Here is a 22,450-nt window from a genome sequence, read left to right on the forward strand (position 1 = left end):
TGGAAATGACAAGTTTTCAGGCCTTTTGAAAGCTGTCAAAAGGCAATGAAGGTCACTGCTTATAACTTTGGGAATTTAACTTTACACATTCATGTATTACAAGGCTTGGCCAGGATTCTTATAGGAAACTCCCCGTACAACTTGGACCCTACCCAGCCCTGCTGTGCTGGTACAGGTTAATAAACACAGTGAGTGGCTGGACTGTGTCCTGCTCCTCTCCTACACTCCACAAACAAGGAACAAAGTAAACAGGAGTTTACTTTGGGTAGATACAGTATTACCTCATTTCAAAGTGGAAATACTTGAACTGATAACTAAAATTAAGCTGGTCAGCAGGGAGGACACTGTGACCACAAGAGTGAATTTGCCAGGTAAGGTCATCTCTGCAAGCGGAATCTTCTTAGCTTTGTGAGTACAACTCTTTGTTGTACTCTGCCCATGTGTTTGAAAAACACAAATGACTGCATCTTGTCTGTAATGCCACAGATCTGGAATACTAGTGCTGCCCATGGATTGAACATGGAAGATTACCAAAATGCTCGTTCTCTGTCTCTTCTGCACTAGTTAAGAGTCATCTTCTTGCAACTGAATAATATGTAATGTTTTTCTCCCCCCAGGTTGTAATCCTTGGCAAACATTCTAGAGGCTACCACTACATGTTAGCTAACCTGGTAAGAACTGTTTTTCATGGAAAATATAGCTACATTTTAGAGGGTAAAATATTCTGTTCAGGTTGTGGAAACTTTAATCAGGAAGAGAAAATGCATGGATGAGTTCTTGGATTTTGAGAAATTACCTGAGTAAATACTAGAACTGTTATGTCATCTCTACTTATTTATGGTCTTTCTTTTGTCAAAAAATATCATGTCCTCTACTACATTTAAAGTAACAATTTAATTATATGTTTTCCACTAATTTCTATACTCATAAATTAGATACTTGTGACTGTAATTTTCTACATGACGTATTTTGAATTTAAGCACTCCAGGAAAAATAATGGTAGCACATTTGTGTGTAAGTGGTAAAAAGCTTCAGATTGGAACAGTTCCATCAAGTAAACCACCAAGGCTGTTTAGCTTTTCTTTTGTATTTCAGAGTGTAGGGTTGTGCCTGTGTATGTGCTGACCTACCAGGAAGAGGCAGTACATTTCTATCTGTATCAGAGCTTCTTCTGGAGAGTAGGACTGACATTCAGGGATGCTTGTGATGCTTTTGCAACACCATCTACTTAAGTTCCTTATAAAAAGTCTTGTATTGTAATCCTGCAGGAAGACTCATTGTTAGGTTCTGTGTCTACTGCAAGTGGAAAAATTTGAGTTTTTATTAGTTAGCAATCCTTATTACTCAAAGATTCTCTGTATCCATGTTTTAGTGTGATTAAAGCAGAAAAGACAAATTTTAAAATATCCTTCTTTAGTATAAGTACTGTATGACTTTAAGATGCGTCATTTTGCATTATAAGAAGCAGTCATGATCTCACTGATTAGCTCGTGCATAGAAATACAGAGGTTCTTATTCTGGGTTGCCTTTTGGTATGTGTAACCATTGACATTCAGATAAACATGACTGCAATCAAGTCATACTAATCAAAGAGACTCCAATTTACTGCCTCAGGTATAAATAACAACAGAGTGGGAGAGAATTAGCCCGTTCTGCTTGCATGTGACATGCTGAGTGATACTGTGATGGAGAACTGCCTGACAAGAGATTGAGTGGTTTTCTTTCCCAGCACTGAACCTTTGTGTTCACTTTGCTGTACAAATGGAGTTTGAGGCTCTTGACCAGTTTTCACCATGATCGGGACAAAAGAGGAAATGGTACTTCAAGTTTCCCTGCTGTTTTCTTTCTGATCAGCAAGTATTACCTAATACATTGCCACAACCCAAAAGGGAAGTTTTCTATTTCAAAAAACAAGAAGATGTTTTAAATTCTATTCTATACCACTATCCTAATTGTGACAGTAGCTGTCTCCTTGGTAGAATGTTTTCAGCTAACAAGAGAGACATTAATGTCTTTTGTGCTGCGTTTGTAGCAGGTAAAACTGAGCCAGGGGAAAGGGGCTTTGGATGACAATGGTTCTTTTTTCTACATGTGTCCTCCCAGGGTTTCACAGACATTGTTCTGGAAAAAGTAATGCATGGAGGTGCCAACATTACTGGATTCCAGATTGTTAATAATGAAAACCCAATGGTTCAACAGTTTCTGCAGCGCTGGATGAGGCTTGACGAAAGGGAATTCCCTGAAGCCAAAAACTCACCATTAAAGGTATTTATTTTAACCTGTCAGTGATGGGCATGATATGCTTTTAACAATTCTATGGGAGTTTTTAACCTCAGATATGTGCATGAGTATGATACAGATCCCTGATATGTTGCAACATTCCCTGCCCTTCCAGAAGAAAGAGGCAGAGGCTGTTAGACAAAAATGCCCACTGTGGTGGGAGTTGCTCAGAAGCAAAGGCTTAGTCTTGCAAATCCTGTCACTGTGCAGTGGATATAAAAACTTCTAACTTGAACCTCTTGAGTTAGTCTTGGGCTGGATATGGGGGCTAGTTAGGTTAGGTTTTAGATGCAAAATGTGGATTACTAGTCCATTTTAATGGTAATAGAGAATTTCACATGCAAAATGAAGTAGCTCTGGATTCACTAAGAAGCCACTGCCACCTCCTAGTTACTGCTGGCAGTTGCCCTCATGATCTAACCTTCTCTTTTGCACGACTGTCCTTTACTTAAACAGTCTGACTATTATAACTGCAAGCAGTAAAATTTTTCAAAATTTTTTGAATTAAAGTCCCAGGTTCACCAAAACTGTCACAGATTGGATTAAGTAAATGCAGCTGTTATTAGGAGACTTGCAACCTGTTACTATCTCACCCAGATTTTTTTCTGCCTCAGCATCTCTTATCATAGAGGGGCATGCTATTCACTGTCCAGTCAAGGAATGCATCAGGGAAACTCTGTCCAGGCACAGAAATCATAAATTCTTCTAGGACCATTGCATATTAATAATATTCCTATTATGTTCCTTCTCTCTCTTCTTTTGGTGTGATCTGTTCTTTTTCACCGCTATCCATAGGTGAATGAAACCTGGGTCTGGTAGTATACAGACTGTCTCAGGGAAACCAAACCTAAGAACCACTGCCCTGGCGAGATAGTTCATGCCTTTCCTGTTTGATTTGAGAAGGACACATTCAAACTGATGGAACAGATTTGGAATTCAAAATTACTTTGATAAACTGGAGAAATATCTTGGTATGAATAAGACAAAATTTAGGAGAGCATTAAAATACTAGATAGGAAGGAAAAATCAAGTCCAGTTCCATGCATGGGGAACACCAGGTTAGGCAGTAGCACTGGGTTGAGCTACAGACAGAATCAGAATCACGTACGAGGTTCTGCTCTTTCTGGCAGTGCCATTCATGAATGACTGGTGCCATTTGGAGAGATACTTTTCCATCCCTGGGATCATGTCATTTCTGTGAGGGAGGAAATTATCTTAATCCCATGCCATCCCACAGCCTTGCTGGTATTTCAGAGGAAGCAGAGAAAGGCAAACAGAGGCCCACAAAAACTGGATTAGTGTATTGTTGCCTGTGGATTAGGACTTAGTCCTGCTTTCTAAAGCTTCCTAGCAGTGATGGAGAAGTGAAGATAAGTATCATACTAATCTTAAAAGCTCTGAAATACATAAAGTTAACCTGAGATGATTTTATTCCACTTGAAAGCAATTTACCTTGAGGAAAAAATTATTCTCCCTCCTTGAAAAAGAATCTTAAGTATATGGTAAAAACACAAAAATTACATTACCTTTCCACAAATGCATGGCTCATTATAGAAATATGCACAGTATTTGTCAATCAGACAAAAAGCATACTTAAAAATTGATGTACAATATTTTTGATTAGGAAATAAAATTGCCTAGAGATTAAAGCCCTGATGTTTAATTTATTCTGTATTTTATCAGCCTTTCCCTTCTTTCTCTCTTTTTTCTCTTTGCATGCTCATGCATTTATAAGTAGAATTCAAATAAAGTAGAAAATTAGATAGCTCTCTTGGCATGACTTGGAAGGGACTGCATTAAGGTTACTGACAATTGATGCAGTCTGCTGAAAAAATTATCAATGTGTAAGTTTTATGTAGTGCTAGATTGGACAGCTATTACAAGACTTTTTTTTAATACAGGAGCAAATACCTTCAAACTACTTTCTAGTTCTGTACTGTTGTGTGGATTGTGATGTATAACCTTTGTTAACTTTCTAAAAGAGGAGAGAGTGATTATTGCAAAGCATCACAGGGAGAGGTAAAGGTGGGCAGGATCAGAAGAGTGTCTGTGCTGTACAGTCAGAACAGGAACCACCACCCACTCCCAGTAAGTTTATAAACTGCTGTCATTTAAAGCTCAGTGAAATGTCTGCTCTATAACCTTCTTCACAGCCCAGCCTTTGCACTCTTTTTTATCAGACACAATTCTCTTGATCTGCACATGCAGACACACCTTGTTCTGTGCAGAGTTCCTATGGCTTGATATCAAACTGAAGAACTTGCAGTAAGATAATGCTCAATTTTAAGAAATGCAGAATCTCCAATTGAGCTATCCTGCCTTACAGGATAAAATTAATTTCTGAATATAATAAATTTTATCCACAAAGAGAGTAGCTGAACAAGCAGTTGAAACTTGGATTTCTGCCTTTCTAACTTGCACATAGGCAGCAGGTCTTGTGGTCTGAAATCCAGCATGAGGTTCCTCAGGAGGCAGGATCTCTACAGTAGCACAGACAGCCAAAAGAAGAGCAGGTGCACCTTCCATTCTTCATTTCTTCCTTTGTTCTCTTACAAATGATGGGGAGATTTTGAGGATCACTTACAAGGACTTTGAAATCTGCTCCTACACAGGGAGCTTGCTTCCAGTAGGTCCAATTGCTGAGAGGGTCTCCTCTGCACAGACCCTGAAATTACAGGTGTGCTGTAATGCCAGTGGAACCCAGGGATGTCATATACAAAGCCCAGGCCACTATAGGAGGGAAGAACTTTCAGACAAACAGATAAATGTGGAAAAAGTATGGAAAAAAACCCCCTTCGATTACATTTCCTAGGTGATACTAAATTTATAGCATTGAGGGGGTGTCACCAGATAACATGCAACAAGCAGTGAATGAAGTTGACAGCAACAGGAACATGTAAGTTAAGTTGTCTGGGGGTTTTGTTCAAGAGCTGCTGCTACACAGAGTTTACCACCCTCTGCAGATTTATCATGGAGTAAGGGAAGGCAGATGGGGAATTACCAAGGATATGTAATGCCTGAAGTGTATTTTGTGATTACTTGCTTGTATAGCTGTTTTCTAAGAAAAGTAATCTTATCTATTCCTTGCCACAGATGCTACCTAACCAGAATTTTGATCCAAACAGAAATGATTTATGTTAACTTCAATTCAAAGCTGTCTTGGCAATCTTGTTAAAAACAAACAAACAAACAAACAAAAAAACAAACCGACCAACCAAACAAAAAAACCCTAAAGCAAAAACTCAGATATGAGCTTTTCTTTGGTATCACTATGGTCCAGCATGGAATTGCAGACTTTTGTAGTAAGCTCATCTAGATGAGCAAGTTTCCAATTAAATTGAAATTTTATGCAACTATGAACTGGTATTGTTATTTTGCCGCTATCTGCTATACAGAATGAAAATATTTTTAATTTGTTAATTGTTAACTTAATTTTAATTGGCTAATTGTTAATTTTAATTTGTTAATTTGGGTGAAATTATTACAAAGCACCAGCTGAAAGACAGAGAGCAAGCAAAGTGGTCTGCAAGCATGATTCTTCTGTTCTAACAAAAAAGAGGACTTGACCTGATACACCTGGGGCAATTCTAAAATTGCAGTTTGCCACCATATTTTCTTTGTATCAATTGCAGTACACATCTGCACTGACCCATGATGCAGTCCTGGTCATAGCAGAGGCTTTCCGGTACCTCCGAAGGCAGCGTGTGGATGTCTCCAGGAGAGGCAGTGCTGGAGACTGCCTGGCTAACCCTGCAGTGCCATGGAGCCAAGGAATTGATATAGAAAGAGCACTGAAAATGGTAAGGGCAAAGATAACAACTAAAGAATGACAGCAGCAATTCTGTAGTGCTTGTGTCCTGCTCCATGTACACAGAGCTTCTGTATTCACACAAACAGCTTGCAGCTCCTCAGGGGAAAAAAAGTAAAAACAAAGTTAATGATGAGCTTCAAAGGATGGATAAAATATTCAGTGGAGGGCAAGGCATGACATACCTAGCTCTCAAAAGTTTGACCACAGTCCCTCTGGCACTGATGCAGCAGCTGTCTGATTGTCCCCACCAGAGCACCTACAATTCCCCAGATCGCCTGTAACACCCCAGCTTCCCAGGAGAGTGAGCATGAGCCATTTTGCAATCAAACATGTGTTGGGGGTTTCTAAAGTCAGGCTGAGCCTGCAAATCTGACTAAAAGAGCTAGATTGGGTCTTCGACACATGTATTGTAATTTTTGCAGGGATAAATGTGTTTATGAACTTAAACACGTCTGCAGTTTTGATAATTTCCCAGTTAAAAAGTCAACTCAGATTGGTTTAAAACAGTGGAGAAATTGTCGTTGGTCATAGCAGTACTGATAGATCTCAGCAGCAACCTGAACCTAGGAACAGTTTAGCCTCCAACCAGTTCTGATTCCTGGCATAATTTTGCACTCAGCCAGATTACCTTCTGCATGGCCAATTTTTTATCCCTAACATTAGTTATAGTATGGGACCCTAGCTCACTTATGTCTCTGATTTTCTTGGATTTTAACTCTTTTTAGTCTGCTATTAGTATTAAAGCAAGTGACAACAGGAAAAATTTGATAATGTTTTTGTAGATACAAAAGACTATTGCTTTTAATCTGGCTCAAATAGCTCTCAAAAAAACCTGTTAGCATTGATTGTATTAATGCAGACATAGAATTGGAGTGAGTGAGATCAGAATTAAGCCCATGTTAAGTGTAAACAAATCCTAGGTCAATCTTCATACGCTTAATTACTGATTTTTCTCAGCTACCAAATTGGAAGGAATGTATCAGAATATTATAGTGAGTTGTGGATGGTTATAATCAGATTATTTCACTCTTAAAACTGAGATGGTTTAGTCTCACATAAAAGGAGCCAGAGCTCTTTTTTATGCCATTTTTTCACCTCCTAACATATGCCCTAACTGCACATTCATTAATGTAGCATTACACACTTCTGAAGAGAAATAACTGAATTCAATCTTCACAATATATATGATATATGAGGTATTCATGTCAATAGAGAAAACCAACACTGCAATTGGACACTCCCTTATTTAGGAGAATTTCTTTTAAAAACATATTATAAAAGATATAAAAAGGCAAACTCATGATTGGCAAAGTATGCAGAAGTTTGATTTTTAGCTGGTTGCCTTGAATTGTTTTAACTATTCAGAGTCATGTAAATGAGATTTACATACACCTCCAACGAGAGCTACCTAAGATCATCCCACATGGCCTTCCAGTACCCATCCTATCTATCACCTTCTCTCCTTGTATTCAGACAATCTTGAATCTTTGATAAGGAAAAGAATAAAAACAATGATTTAATAATTTTTCCTCTCCACTCTGTAGCATCAACTCAGATAAGAATGTTTTTTCCAAGATACTCTTGAAATATCTATCCTTGGCCAGCAGAAGGTCCAGTGCCTCACTATAGTCATCTTGCTGGCAAAAGATGATTAGGCATTACTTGAAACTTCTTCCCAAAAGCCTTGAAAACTGTGCATATCTTTGTTTCTGAAGCTGGCTCTAATACATCAGGTCAGTGGCAGAAAGCTTACCTGAATAGATCTGGATGCTTAAAAATAGTCACTCTGTGATTGCCTCCACATGCTGTCACCAAAAGTGTTTGAGTCCTGGCGAGCCCTCCTGCCTCAGTGCAGCCAGGTTTTGCAAAGTGCTGAGTTTTCCCACCACTGATAGAAAAAAATTAAGTTTGAAGCCAAAAGGTGTCCAGTGCACAAAGCTCATGTCTCAATGGGTGTCAGGATGAAGCCAGTGTAACAAGCTCTGTGAGACACCCAGTCACTGCTGTGCTAAGGTAGCCAGACAGCTTCCAGTAAATGCCAAAGGCGGGCACAGCTACTCACATCTGGATGCAGCTTATGTGTCAACTACCCTACAAATATATTTGCTCAGTCCACAGTTGATAAGACCTCTTGGGGTCAAATTTGGTTTTCAAAGTGCAATTCATCTCTCTAGCTTTCTGGAGGAAATAACTCAAATTTTTTTCCAGTCCCCTGTAGTGATATAAACTATTTTAAGAAAGATTCAAATCCACTTACTGATAAAAAGAAACTCCCTATATGTCAGCGTGAATTTGGCTCACTAGATAATTTGGAGTCCATGGAATTTTGGTCGTTTTATGTAGCCTCATACATCACCTCTAAACAGTGAACAGCAGATCAGTCACCAGCCCTTAACAGTTTGCCTTTGACAAGTCCCAGCATCACCTCTTCCTGTAACTTCTACAGTTTTTGCTAAATATTAAAGCTAATTTGCCCCTACTGAAGTTTGAGACTCTTACCTTTTCTGCCTGAGATGACAGCTTGTCAGTGTTGATAAGTGATAAACAAAAATACCTCATCCTTTCATACAGGGAAATAAGAAAGGGGTTTTTTTTAAAAACAAAGTACTTTATACTTCCCCTTCAGATGATTCATGTGAGTAGGTAATGATAACAGCTTACCGTCTGTACACCCATCCATCCTGACAGACCAAAACTCCATAAGCAGTAGAGACAATTGTCTGTGCTCATTCAGAGAAGGCATTCATTCCTTTCTCCTACACTGGAACTGATCTTAAAATAAAGCACTGCCCAGAATGAGCAATGATATGTCATTCTGGTCTGTACTGCAGATCACTCTGTGCCATATTGTGAGGGGTTTAACTGCACTAATTGTTGCTTGTGCCTTTCTGATGCTCCGTTCTGTACCAGTGAACCCAGTGTGACCAAGCATGGCAGAATCAGTCTTTCTTACATTTAACATACCTGCAGGGCTAATTTCACTTAAATGCAGCTCACTTTGGCAGTGAGTCACCAGCTGAGTGCTGACAAATATGTATAGCTGGAACTCAGAGAGTGGGGACTGGGGTTGTTTTGAATGATACAACTGGCTGTGTCAAAAGCAGTACAAGTGTCTTACATAGATTAAAAATAAAGTGAATATTCTATTAAAATATTTTTCTGTTTATTCCCTCAAGGTGCAAGTTCAAGGAATGACAGGGAATATCCAGTTCGACACCTATGGGCGCAGAACAAATTACACAATTGATGTGTATGAAATGAGAGCTTCTGGATCACGGAAGGTGAGTTTCAAGACATGGATCCAGATTTCACACCTTCACAAATATTTATTCCCACAAACTAATGAAATTCAAAAATATCAGAGATGCAGTGTAATAACACTGCAGAAGGTCCTGAGAAGCCCTCCTTCATGCTGTCTTCCCTGTCCCAGGAACCTTGTTCTCTTCAGTTCCTGGACTAAACCATTCACCCTGCTTAACATCTTCACTGGTTTCTACATCAACTTCAAACACAACTTTTTCTCTTAAAACCCTTCTGGAGCTTTTTCACTCCAAGCATAGTACCTGCTGTCATGGTCCTGTGCTTAGTCCCATCTTCGAAATTCCTCTCCACCTTTCCTTCCCTCCCCATATTGGGCTTTGGAGCCATAGTGAAGCTGGAACCAGTGAAACCTTCTGAAATTAACAGAAAATAAGTTTGGTTTTATTAGAATTTCATACTTATTCTCTTGTCTCCTAAATAAAGTATAGATCCTAAGTGGGATAGTTGCGTAGATCAGTGTTATAAAAGAAGTTTAAGGCAGATTTTCAAAAATAATTAGGTAGACAGGTTCACAAAAATACTGAGAGAAGAATGTGTGTGTCTGAGTCTCTTAAATCCCCTGATTTCACCTGGAGATAGGTACTTAACCTGCTTGGTCACCACTGAGACTCCTTAAACATTTCTGCACATTTGATAACTAAATACCCCTGAACATGGCCCAGCCACTCAGGGAGGTGTACAATGCAAAGAACAGTGTTACTTCTGTGTTGTGCAGAAATACAAAAGCTATTGTGATAGCTTAGTGATGCAGCCAAAGATCAGCACCAGCCAGCTGATAAAGTCACCTCATGCTCACAGAGGGTTTTGTGTCCCACACTGGAGATAATGCAGCTGTGCCTGCATTGCTAACGATGTCTGTGCATCTGCTCTAGAGCCAACTCAGGCTTGCAGGGGATGTACTGGATAAAAATGACAAAATCAGAGAATTTTACTCCGAATTCTGTGCAGTTTATTTTCTTGTCTGTAGTATATTCTTATGCTGTGGATACGTGGGAATTTATTCCACAGGCACTATAATGATGTCAGTTGAGATAGGGAGAATTTAATATGTATTTTCACTTAGATTTGGCTCATGCTGATTTGCTCTTGGACTTGAGAACATTGTTTCTTTAAGGAAATGGACGTAAGCTAGTGTAGTTCCTTAATGACAAAAACAGTGAATGAGAAATGTGTAAAAAGCCATGGGTTTTGACAGTTGCCCTCACAAGTTCAGGTACCAGTCCTTGTAAAGGTATGTAATGAGGTAACAATCTCCATTTTTATAGGCTGGTTATTGGAATGAATATGAAAGATATGTGCCAGCATTAGATCAGCTGCCCTCTAATGACACTTCATCTGTGGAGAACAGAACTATAGTAGTCACTACGATCTTGGTAAGTTTTAAGTTCTTAGTGTGTTTGTGTTTAGGAAACAAGGCACATGACTCCTGAGGTGTGTTAGACACCTTGTCAGGAGGTAGATGTTGAATACTGTGTGACTTCAAGTGACTGGAAAGTTCAGTATCTTCCAGAGATGTTAACCTATATATGTATCAGTAGGTCTGCTCACAGGAGGAGCTCACTGAGCTCACCATTGTGCTTTGCTTCTTCCCAGACACTTGAACTCAGTTAAGTGCCTCATGTAAGTGAAGTTATTATGCATGCATGTAAATGACCACAGAGATTGGCCTTCCTGCTGTAGAGTCAAATCTTGCACCCCTCACTCAGGTACAGCTCCTGTAAACTCAACCCCTGTGGACTGAGTAAGGGTGGCACAATGAAGCCTGTAGAGAACTGGAACTGCTCTAGCACTGGGTGAAAAGCAGCCTTTACCTGTGCAATTCCAAAGGAGCAAAGCTCTTCCTGTGTGTCACGAGCAGCAGCACCTGTGTCAGTCCCAACGCCTCTACAGACCTGCTCTGTACAGCATTCCTTGTGACTTTTGTGCTTTTTACTAATTCTACTAAGCATGAGTCAATTTTATGCTGTTTCCTGAAGCATTGTATTTTATACTCCTATCGATTTAATGAGATATAATCAGAATTTCAACTAGAATTTTCCAAGAAGGCTAAGGGAATTCACTGACAAAAAGTGCTGCTGAGGATTTTAACCTAGCTTCCCTTAGGCTACTTTGAAAATATATCCATAAGAGCCCCATTCTTAGCCACTGGGGCCTTAGGAAATTGTGTTGATAGTACAGGTGTTGGATATGTCAGTCTTTAAACACTAAAACTTGAATTATTACTACGATGATGCTACTTGACTGTCTAATCAGGCCTAATTCTGCAAACAGAAGTGTAACTTTGTTAAGAAGTCCTGTTGTCTTCAATGGCTCCTTACTAGGAATACAGTCAATTAGTATGTGTGGCTGTAGGATCAGCCAAGGATTTTTATACTGCAGAAGTCTGTCTAAATTCTGTACCAAAGCAGGAAATATTGTAAATATTTGCCAGTTATATAAAGGATAATAACAGCTCTCATTTTGTGTGGTTTACAGCTGTATTTTACATTCATAGACTTTTGATCTTTACTTTTGTTTCAAAGGAATCACCATATGTAATGTATAAGAAAAACCATGAACAACTAGAAGGGAATGAGAGATATGAAGGATATTGTGTAGACTTAGCTTCTGAAATAGCAAAACATGTTGGAATAAAATACAAACTGTCAATTGTTGGAGATGGGAAATATGGAGCTAGGGACCCTGAGACTAAGATATGGAATGGCATGGTGGGTGAACTGGTCTATGGGGTAAGTTTCTCTTAACCTTCATTTTAATGTTCTTTATAAAAAATTATGCTCGAAGTTAATAAACTGCAAAATAAAGATGATCTGTTTGACTTCTACCTTTAAAATTCTAGATATTTCTTTGTATTGCCATTTTTATAGTCTACTTTTCTAATTATTTCATTGAAGGAAAGTGTGACTTTTTTACTGCTGTTCTCCAAATCAGAGTCCACGAAATGTTGAGAAGTAGCATTGAGCAAATTTCAAATTCTTGTTTAAAGCAGAATTTCCAGTTTGCTCTTCATGTGCATCTTCATTTGTCAGATCTCCTTTTTCTGTATCAGTCTCTTGAGTGCTGGGGGGTGTGTCCTTCTCATTAAAGGTCTGATCTGGGATGCTGGCCCTCACTGGGTCACTGATCTTGATTTGTGTTTGACCAGACCCAGTTAACCCCATGGTTGCTTTTCAGGGTAAGAAGCAACACAGATATGAAATCAACCACGTGGTTTTTTTCTTTAAACCCTGGGTTTGGCTTCAAAAATTAACTGTCAGACAAAAAAAAAAAGGCTAATTCACTGCATTCCTCTTTGTATTTCTATATTGGGTGCACATCACTTTGTTTAGTAAGAACAAAAACAGTCCGGAACTGCCATTTTAGAAGCTTCTTTGAAAATGAGAATTTTGGAATACAGATAAACCAGATGGAAGGGGGAGAAAATTGGCTTTGCAGAAAAGACTTCCCAAGCTGATATTTCATCTTTTTTTCTTCAAATGCTAATGAGATGATTTATGAATCCGCCCAAATCTTTTTTGCAGTTTATTTTTAACAAGCTTTCCTTTATTAAAAATATCTGAGCAGAAGCACATATTTCAATTGCCTCCTTTTGTTCTGTGGCTCAGTGTAATTTCTAAAAGTCACCTCAAAATTTCCTTGGGATAATGCATCATCATTCTTGCAAAATGTTTGGTGAGATAATTCTTTTCAAGTGAATCACCCTTTTTTAAGTAATTGCTAGATTTGCACAAGTTTTCTTGCTCTGGAGCAGTGAGTCCTGATGCCTTATTATGTAAATGGTAGCCTGTTTGACTTGAAAATGTTTTATAGAAATAACAATGTTTTTGTTGTATTGTATTATGGCAGGGAGGGATATCTACTGATTAGAGAAAGTAAGCAGGGTTCTGGACCCTTGGATTACTTCTTTGTTTCCCTGTTGCTTTGAGGTTTGACATTATGCAAATCTTCTGAACTCCCCATGCCTCAGCTGTGCGATTTGGGAAACTGATGTTCACTCTCTTAGAGAACACAAGTCCACTGAGAACCTCTGAAGCAAAGGTTTAGTTTAGTTCCAAGCAAATTACATTGCACTGGAAACCTACACCCTCAGTTGCTCTGTGTGTGGTTCAAGAAATATCAAGAGTTATCAGCTGTAACTGGGTCCTTTTGATGTGCTTGCAAGTGACAAGCAATGAAACTGTTCGTTCACTTAAAAGATAACCGTACCATGTGGAAAAAGCATGGCAAAAGAGAAGCTGAACTTGCTGGTAACAGTCAGAGCACAGGGACTGTCTACACTAGGGGAGGTAAGGTGTGACGTGGGCTATGGCTTTTGTGTCTTGAGCCAAGTAAGATTAGTCTGTGCAGCTGCTGTGCCATACAAGATCTACCGGGGTAAAGGGCCACAAAAATGCTCTGAGGGCTGGAGCACCTGTCCTATGAGGAAAGGCTGAGAAAGTTGAGACTCCTCAGCCTGGTGAAATGAAGGCTCCAAAGAGACCTTAGAGCACCTTCCAGTACCTAAAGGGGCTACAAGATAGATGGAGAGGGATGTTTTAGAGGGTCATGTAGTGATAAGACAAGGGGGAATGGCTTTAAACTGAAAGAAGGTAGATTCAGATCAGATATTAGGATCAGATTAGATATTAGGATTATTATCACCTTCATTGTGAGGGTGCTGAGGACCTGGCTCAGGTTGCCCAGAGAGGCAGTGGATGCCCCATCCCTGTAAACACTGAAAGTCAGGCTGGACAGGGCTCTAAGCACCCTGATCTAGTGGAAGATGTCCCTGCTTATTGCAGGGAGGTTGAACTAGATGATCTTCAAAGGTCCTTTCCGACCCAAACCAGTGTGTTATAAGCAGATTGGCTGCAGCTGCCTTTTCCACAACCTCTTGGGACCAGCCTAACTCAGAGAGCTCTGCCTCCTTAGCATCAAATTTAGCCCTAACCATACTTCTGACCTTTCCACACCAGCAAAACCAGCCCCGCAGGCACCACAGACCGTTCCTTAAAACAACCCCAACACCACCCCACCATTCTCATTTTCCCCTACAAAAGGGTCAGTTCCTTCGTATTCTGAGCACAGTTTTCATCTGTGTTTTCTCATTAATGAAAAATTGAGGAATGTTTCCGTCCCAGACCTCCAACAGTTCCTGCACTCATGCTGTGAGCTCCATTACTGAAGCCTCTCCACTGCAATGCTCAATTATTCAAAGGTCAGATGTGTCCTGTGAGGTTTGAATGCAGACCCAGGTTAATGCTTCCAGCCCTGTGCTGCTGAGCCAGCTCCCCAAACTGCCCAGCTGAACTGAGCTAGCAAGATGCATGGAAATCCACCTGGATTTCTGTAAGCAGGGAAAACAGCCCCTGAACTCCAAGTACAAACCTCACCAGCCCTCCAGACCTTTTCCCAGCTCTATTTGCCAACACTCTGAAATACCCTTGGCCTCTTTCTCCGTCTGTTGAGAGGGGGCTGTGTACCACACACACAAGGATGTGCACTAAGCCCTTTGAAGATGAGAAGTACTCTAGAAGTGCTAATTATTTGGAGCAAGCGCCTCATTTACGTGCTTACTTTATCTCTCATGGGCTTAAAACTCTATTAGGGAACTAAAACTGTATGTAACCGTAATGCCCCTGTGAGTCTTGTCAGCAAAATGACTGTCAAATTTGGCTCCTCTGGATTCCATTTTGGGAAGACAAGAGGCAGATTAGATTTTAAGTACCTTTGTTAGCATCTATGGAAGATAGACTTGGTAGGATAAAAGGGACCTGATTGGTTTTGGTACCAGTTATCCAGCAGCTGAGCTGAGCTGTGGCAGAAACACAATCCTTTAGATTGCATTTGTCTCAAGTGATAAACAGTGAGTAGTCATTTGTCAAATACAGCATATTCCTGACCCAGCAGCCTCCTTGCCACCACCTGGTGCTGCTGGGGCATCTCAGCTGGCTTTTTGAATGCTGAGCCCTTTTTTTGCATAGCCCCATGCACGCAACTCTTTTCAAAAATTGCTCTTAGAACAGTCACGGGAAGTGAATGGCTTGTCATTTTAATGTTAAAACCCCAATGAACTGTATTTAATGTTTGGGTTGTGCCAATTCAATGTTACTATTGCTCTCGCTTCCTATGGAACGCAACCCAGAGTCAGGGGAGAAAAGGCAGCCTCCAGACCACTGCATTAGAGGGGAGGGATGGGTGGGATGGGAGGGGGCTCAGTCTGCACTGAGCTGTACCCAAAGCAGCAGGGGTGGTGTGTCACCGTGCTGCAGGTCTGGAGGGTGGCACAGCCCTGACTCCAGTGTAAGACTCGCCGGAGGTTGGCATTAACTAGGCCAACTGGAGCGGTCCCAAGAGTTACTCATTGCCATTTACACACTAAAATACTTCCCGTTAGAAATTGTCCCTCCCCTGTCTCATATCACATCAGGTCTGGTTGGAGGGCATAAAAGTCTGCTGTACTGTAGGGTCCCTGAAGTCAAGGGCAATCTCAGCTGTCCCTCTTGGGCCTTTCCTTGTGGCTTTGCAAGGGGCTGTACCAGTGCACCTGGTGGCAGGGGGATGGCAGCCCCGGTGGCAGGGAATTCTGCCTGAGCAGATATTCCCAAACTCCTTTGCTTCAGGCAGGAGAACCCAGCAGTCTTGTTAGAGAGGAACTAACAGGGCTTTGTGGTTTGTTAGCAATTTTTAAATGTTAGTGATAGTAGTAATAGTAGTAGTAATGATAATTGTAATACTAATTAATAATAATAATGAAATTCGGCATAAAAGGAAATTTATTTGGTTTTTCATAAATAAAAAAGTGTCAGTTCAGGCTGAAAAAAAACCCTTAATTTTGCTCTTTCATTCTGATGGCATCAAAATAAAACTCTTCATCCTACCAGAAAAAAACTACCCATTCAAGCGCTGCTATTTTTTTAAACTAAGAGAAATTTCCAAAGCATAGTGGAAACTTTCAACAAAATAAAAATAGAAAATAGGTAAAGCTTTTTTCCTGGACATTTCAGAAGAGGGAAGTAGCTAAATCATTCTCAGTCCAGGAGACTGAATCACTATTTAAATCTAACCAGCAGAGCAATCCAGCAAGGCAAGTGCTGTCCTGCAGTGACCCACGGGCTGAGGACGTGCCTTCGGTTGGGGCTGAGGAGCAGCAGCACCTCCCTCGGCCCCTGTGCTCGGGGCTTTGTACCCACCACCTGCTGAGCACTAGACAGTCGTCTTTTCTCTTCTGTAGGGTCAGCCTCTTTCTGTAGGCTTTTATTTCTTCTTCCCCTTTTAAAGCAGGCTGCTGTTCTTCCTTCCCTGTTCAGCTAGGGGAAGCCATCCCTCCCCGGGCCTGATGCTTTTCACAGTGCTGAGGCTAATTGACAGTAGTTTTAACACAGATCTTAATTGTAACTACAAATGCTTTGGGAATGAAAAGAGCAGCCAGACCTTACAGCCTTTAAAACTCTGCTCAGGTTAGAACAAGCCTTTATAAAAATCTCTCAAAATGTAAAATAGCACAAAGGAATGAAGCAGGGATGTAAAGGACAGGCAGTCCCCGGAACGCAGCAGCCTCCGCAGTCTGTCAGAGTGGGACCACCAGCACATCTCCCTGCCTTCAGCAGACTAACCAGACTCGTGTGTGCTGGCCTCTCTGGCTCTCCCAGCAGCATGTAGAAATACTACAGATGGCACATACAGCCTTTGAATCATAGCAGAGGCAGACTAATTTGAGTCCTACTTTTCCTTGAAACATCCCACATGCTCTTAGTCTGTAGCAGAGCCTGACTGTGCCATGAGTGGGTGAAGCTTGTCCTTTGCTTCTCACTCTTGGTTTCTGCAGGGGGAAAGCCTGGCTACAGGTCCCCAAAGGCAGCTATGTGATGCCGCTGCCCTGCAGCTCAGACAGACCCTTGTCCTGGGCACGTGGACAGCTGTGGGGTCCCTGGCCAGGCTGAGCTGTGGTGGGGGACAAGATCACAGCCCTGGCACAGAGCCATGCTGCCGTGCTCCTGGGCTTTGGCTGACCTGGGTCCGAGCACAGGCAGAGGAAGCACACATATGTCCACAGCCCCAAAAGCAGAGGTACCCTTTATGTCTCCATCTGTGAATGGCAGGAGTGTGTCAGAATGAGCCATGGGCATCCACAGAAATCACAAATGGACTTAACATTGACAAACTGTGGCAGACAAGGCCAACTGCCCCTTTAACACCTTAATACCTTTTTACACTGCTCGGCTAGGGCACATTAAGACTTCAATGCAGCATGTTGCTAGTCAGATATCACCTGTTGTCTTTAAATAAGTGTGAGCTGATGTGTTAAAACCACATTGCCCCCATGAACTGGCCTCTCAACACACCCTGAATATCCTTGGGGATACTGGACTGCCTTTACAAAGGTAGCTCTTACCAGCTGATACCACAGGTGATGTGTTACTCTGTCTGATGCTCTTTTCTGCTACCTGGAAACCTCAGACTGCACTGAGAAGTGTTAAAACATGCTCAGAGACAGTCACCATTGCAGCACAGTCTCTTCTGGTGGCCCTGTGTACCTGCATTCAGCACTTTTGGGTGCCCAGAGGTTTGGCTGCCAATGGAAATTGGGCAGTGTCCCTCTGCTTCCATCTGCACAGAGGCGGGGTGCTTCCTGGCTTCCCGTCACCCAAAGTGACTGCAGTCCAGACCCACTTCTTGAAAAGTGACCCTTGAGCAAAGCAGGGGTTCAGTTCTGCAAGTTCAGTTCAGAAGTGACCCAAAGTATGTACAGGCAGGAGCATAGCCCAGATCTCTCGCTGTCTCTAGTGCATAGCTTTGAATTTGGGAGAGCCATCAGTAGGCCTGTAAAAACAAGAATTCCATCCCTCCTTTTGGATTACAGAGGCGGAACATCTTACTGTTTTTCATTCTCCATGTAGAAGGATATTTCCATTTGCTATTTCTTTTCTCCCTCTCCATAAGAGTCTGGAGGTTTGCAGCTCCCTGAGGTCAGCTTTGAGCAGAGTGGGCAGCGCCTCTGTGCTGCCTGTCCTCTCTAAATCCATCCCTCCCACACTTACAGGCAAAGACAGAACAAGCCTCAGAGGAATCCATGACATTTCTCGCCCGGCTCAAATGCAGTGAAGATGTTTGAAACACCATTAGTCATGAGTGATTAGCAAAGCTTAGTTGTTGAGGTTCTTAAACCCCTCTCCAGTTCTGTATGAAGACAGGCATGTTTGTGGTTGTGTTCTTTTTAATCAAGCTCAATTTGTATAGGTTCTGCTTATCTGCAACCATAACAGGGAGGGAAATTCTCAACAGTGCTGCAGTTACCAACCATCCTTTAGGGTGCTTAGAGCTCTCCATAAGCTCTCCATTTCAAATACGATATCTCTAAATAAATAAGCAAAGAGAGAACTGTTTTTTAACCTCCCTAGTGCAGCTAATATTCAGGGAAGTAGTGAGCAACCAGGCTTGGGTGTTGGATTGGAGCTGGTCCACTCTCAGTGCCCTGGTTTCCCAAGACCCTGTGTGTGAACCCATGCTTGTTCCCTCTGCAGAAATCATTTGCTGCCATATTCACTTAGGGATGAGGGTGAGTTTTGGTGTTTCCGATACAGTGAATGCCTTTGGTAGGGATAGTAGGAAAGCAGGAAGAATGAGATGTATCAGAAAATTATTATTTGTATCCCATGTAATAGTAAAATTCAGTTTGAAATTATTTACAAAGAAATCTGTACAGTATGATATGAACATGGTAACAATCAGGGCTTTAACAAGTGATTTGTCTGTGCTTCAGCATCAGCTTCATCGCCCCACAGGAGCATCCTTCATGAACTCAGCTGGGCATGAAGGAGATACAGACCTTATTGCATGCTGCTTCAGCACTTAGGAAGAGCTCCACCATGTCTACTTTGGCAATTAAAATATTACTTTGGGAGAATTAAAATTCTCCAAGTCCATGAAAATGCTCCAGAAACTAAATGCTCTTACAGCTGGAGCAGCCTTTCCCTCCCTTGATGGGGTGTTCCAAGACTGGCAGTCCATGTGCAGAAGTGCCTGGTGGGAAGGTACCTGCCTCCCACCTAAGCTTCACTTCACATGGAGCCATTTCTAAGTCTCCACAGGGGTCCTGATCCATTAAGCTTGCTCTAATAAGGATTAATTTGTAAGTACCTCATTAGTTCAACAAGAAGTACAGTGCCATGGTCAAAGTGCTTAGTCTTCCAGCTGGCTGTGGACTCTGACTATATTTAAAACTGATATTCTGTGTGAATCTCACACTGACTGCAGACACCCAGTATTTAACAGGAGCTCAACAAGCAGCAGCTCTAAGAGAAATACATGTTTTGGGGGAATTCCTCAGTGTACAAGTTCCAACATCTTCCGAAGATGTTACCTCACTGTACCCATATCCTCCCCTCCAGTCTCTCCATTACTTAGATGATGAACACATTCATCTGCAAAGCCAGTAAACATCCAGACATCCAAAGGCATTTTCAGTTTTAACATTAAAGCCACGTTCAGCTAGATTTTTGCAGTAAGTGACCACAAATCAGCTGAGGTTTTCTCCTTGAGGAAAGGGACACTCAAGGGGAAAGGCAGTGTCCCAGTGCACGACTGTCTAAAGGGGCTGAGCAGGGCTGTCAGAGGGGGCACCCAGGGCCATGATTTCCTTACATGCACAGGCATGGTTTTATCAGATTGTTCCAAGCAGTGAACTTGTGCACGTACCTTGTAGCTGCACATGCCAGTATGAACTGTCAAGAGATACTCCTGGAGCAAACCTTGAGGTTGTGTGTGCAGATGGGTGCCCTGCAGAGGGAGGCAACTGTGAGGAGGGGCAGTCCTCATCTGACAAGGCTATCACTGGCCTTGGTCTGCAAACCCTGAGCCAGTGCTCCAGGATGGCTGCGCGGTGCTGCCGAGCATCAGCAGACACCAAGCCCATGATGCTCAGATCAGCTGTACAAGAAGCCTTTACCAGTTCTGCTTATTAAACATAAAACCCAAACCAATAGCTAGGAGGAGGAGCAAACCAGATATTAATGACAGTCATGTACATCACCATCAGATTTACATAAAGGCATATTTGATTATTTTATGGCACAGATTTTAATCATACCTTATTAACATTTCCCATTAACTTTTATTCAAACTTCTACCTAATCAGGCCTTACTTTTCCATGAGAAAGAGATGCCTAGTTACTAGTGGGGGAAAAAATCTGATTTAAAAGGTGCACACTGGTTTAGGTACTGGTAAGTTAAGGTTTCCCTAAGAACTACTTTCTCTTTCTGAAATTCTTAATTACCAATGAAAGGCCTTCTTTAAAAATATCAATAACATGAATAGTTAGAGTGTTTAAAATAGTGTATGTAGGTATGTAGACTCTCATAACAATCTTCAGATGAAAAGGGCTCTTTTTTTAGCATTCCATTCCACTCTAATACAAATACTGACTTGAGTTCTTGGCTGGATCAAGGCTAGGGTATCTAAGTAGCATGACTTGAATCTCTCTAGCGTAGAAATACAGATATAGTTAAATATGTTGAAAATCTATTCTGGAATGTTATTTTTAGTCAGGAAACTAAGTTTTTACATGCCTGCCTACCCATAGAATCCAGCAAGGATGTGTAGATTGAAGGGAAGGGTATTTGTTCACCAGCACACAGGTGAATGATGAATGATGCAATAGATGCAATTGTGCTTCCAGGTGACACAGCCCCAGAGCACAGTCTGTTACAGGCCTGTAGAGCCAAGGTCTCTAAGACAGGAGGGCATACACGACACTGCATTCTCCTCAGATTATCCAGTCTATTTATTCGTCAGCGATTCACAAGTCTGTGTTAACTGTTCTTCAGTGACCACCGAAAGGGTCTGGCTGGTTCCTATTCCCCCGCTATTTACTATCTTCTGTCCCTTACTACAGCAGAGTTTTTAAAGGAGCATACAAGTAGTAGCACCCAAGTGCAGCTGAAATTCAGTGACTGATTACATCTCATAAGTTCCTTGTAAAGATCTTGGACTAATCAGTAAGGCAAGAGAACTTGCTGAAAGAATGGAAAAGAGAAAATTAAAACGTAGCAAACGCAGAATTTGTCCGAAGTCTTCAAGACAAATGGGTGGTTACAGACCGTTACTAGAAAATGACATTGTGTTGGTTGCCATCTCACTGTCCAGTTTGTGTAGTCTTTATTCATCCATTCTAACTTAATAGAAATATCTGCTGCTGTCATGAGCCCCTTGCAGAGATTTGATTGTAATTTTTCTTGTTAATAGTTTTCTGTTAATATAGTGTAATCCTTAACTTCAGTGACTGCAAAATAGCCTGCGAAGAATATGTTTCCACTCACCCTTGTAATTTATCATCTTATTCATTAGCCTGAGACTCTAGATTGTGATTCTGTTGTGTCTGACTTGTAACTAACTTGGGTTTGTTTTCCCTTTTCAGAGAGCAGATATAGCTGTTGCCCCCCTCACCATTACATTGGTGCGAGAAGAAGTCATAGACTTTTCCAAACCCTTTATGAGCCTGGGCATCTCCATCATGATCAAGAAGCCTCAGAAATCTAAACCAGGCGTATTCTCTTTCCTGGATCCTTTGGCTTATGAAATTTGGATGTGTATAGTCTTTGCTTACATTGGCGTCAGCGTAGTTCTTTTCCTAGTCAGCAGATTCAGCCCTTATGAGTGGCACTTGGAAGACAGCACTGAAGAGCCACGTGACCCTCAGAATCCTCCTGACCCTCCAAATGAGTTTGGAATATTTAACAGCCTTTGGTTTTCCCTGGGTGCCTTTATGCAGCAAGGATGCGATATTTCTCCAAGGTTTGTTCTATATCACTCCATCACCTTTTTGCATTTTATGGTCATTTTCTGATGCCATGGTGCATATATGTTACTTTCTCAAATTTCTTTTTAATTCCAAATTTTTTATTTTGACATTTCCATTCAATATTCAGCATCCTCATCAAGCCACCATGCTTGCTAACATTCGCCTCCAGAGTAAGTAGCATTGCTTGTAATGCCATTTATGCATTTCTGCCAAACTTATATTCACCATGTTGAGGCTGTAAAATGCATAGGGTTTTCTG

At 41.3% G+C, this 22,450-nt stretch overlaps 1 protein-coding gene across 7 annotated transcripts in view; it reads left to right on the plus strand.

Annotated features, from left to right (window-relative positions):
* The window catches only part of GRIA3 (glutamate ionotropic receptor AMPA type subunit 3), a 148,092-nt gene that overhangs the window by 82,384 nt on the left and 43,258 nt on the right, over positions 1-22,450 (plus strand). For 5 of the 7 annotated variants that reach the window (XR_004242982.1, XM_032123645.1, XM_032123646.1 and 2 more), the window contains exons 5-11: positions 618-671; positions 2,104-2,265; positions 5,913-6,080; positions 9,268-9,372; positions 10,678-10,785; positions 11,935-12,141; positions 21,808-22,184. Coding sequence is in view for 6 of the 7 variants with exons in the window: in XM_032123645.1 (XP_031979536.1) it covers positions 618-671; positions 2,104-2,265; positions 5,913-6,080; positions 9,268-9,372; positions 10,678-10,785; positions 11,935-12,141; positions 21,808-22,184 (1,181 nt within the window). In the remaining variant the exon portion in view is untranslated. Of the gene's footprint in view, positions 1-617; positions 672-2,103; positions 2,266-5,912; positions 6,081-9,267; positions 9,373-10,677; positions 10,786-11,118; positions 11,907-11,934; positions 12,142-21,807; positions 22,185-22,450 lie in introns of those variants that run through there. The other 2 variants (XM_032123643.1, XM_032123647.1) reach the window with 2 other exon arrangements.

The sequence above is a fragment of the Corvus moneduloides genome, chromosome 14 (genome assembly GCF_009650955.1).
Source record: "Corvus moneduloides isolate bCorMon1 chromosome 14, bCorMon1.pri, whole genome shotgun sequence".
NCBI lineage: Eukaryota > Metazoa > Chordata > Aves > Passeriformes > Corvidae > Corvus > Corvus moneduloides.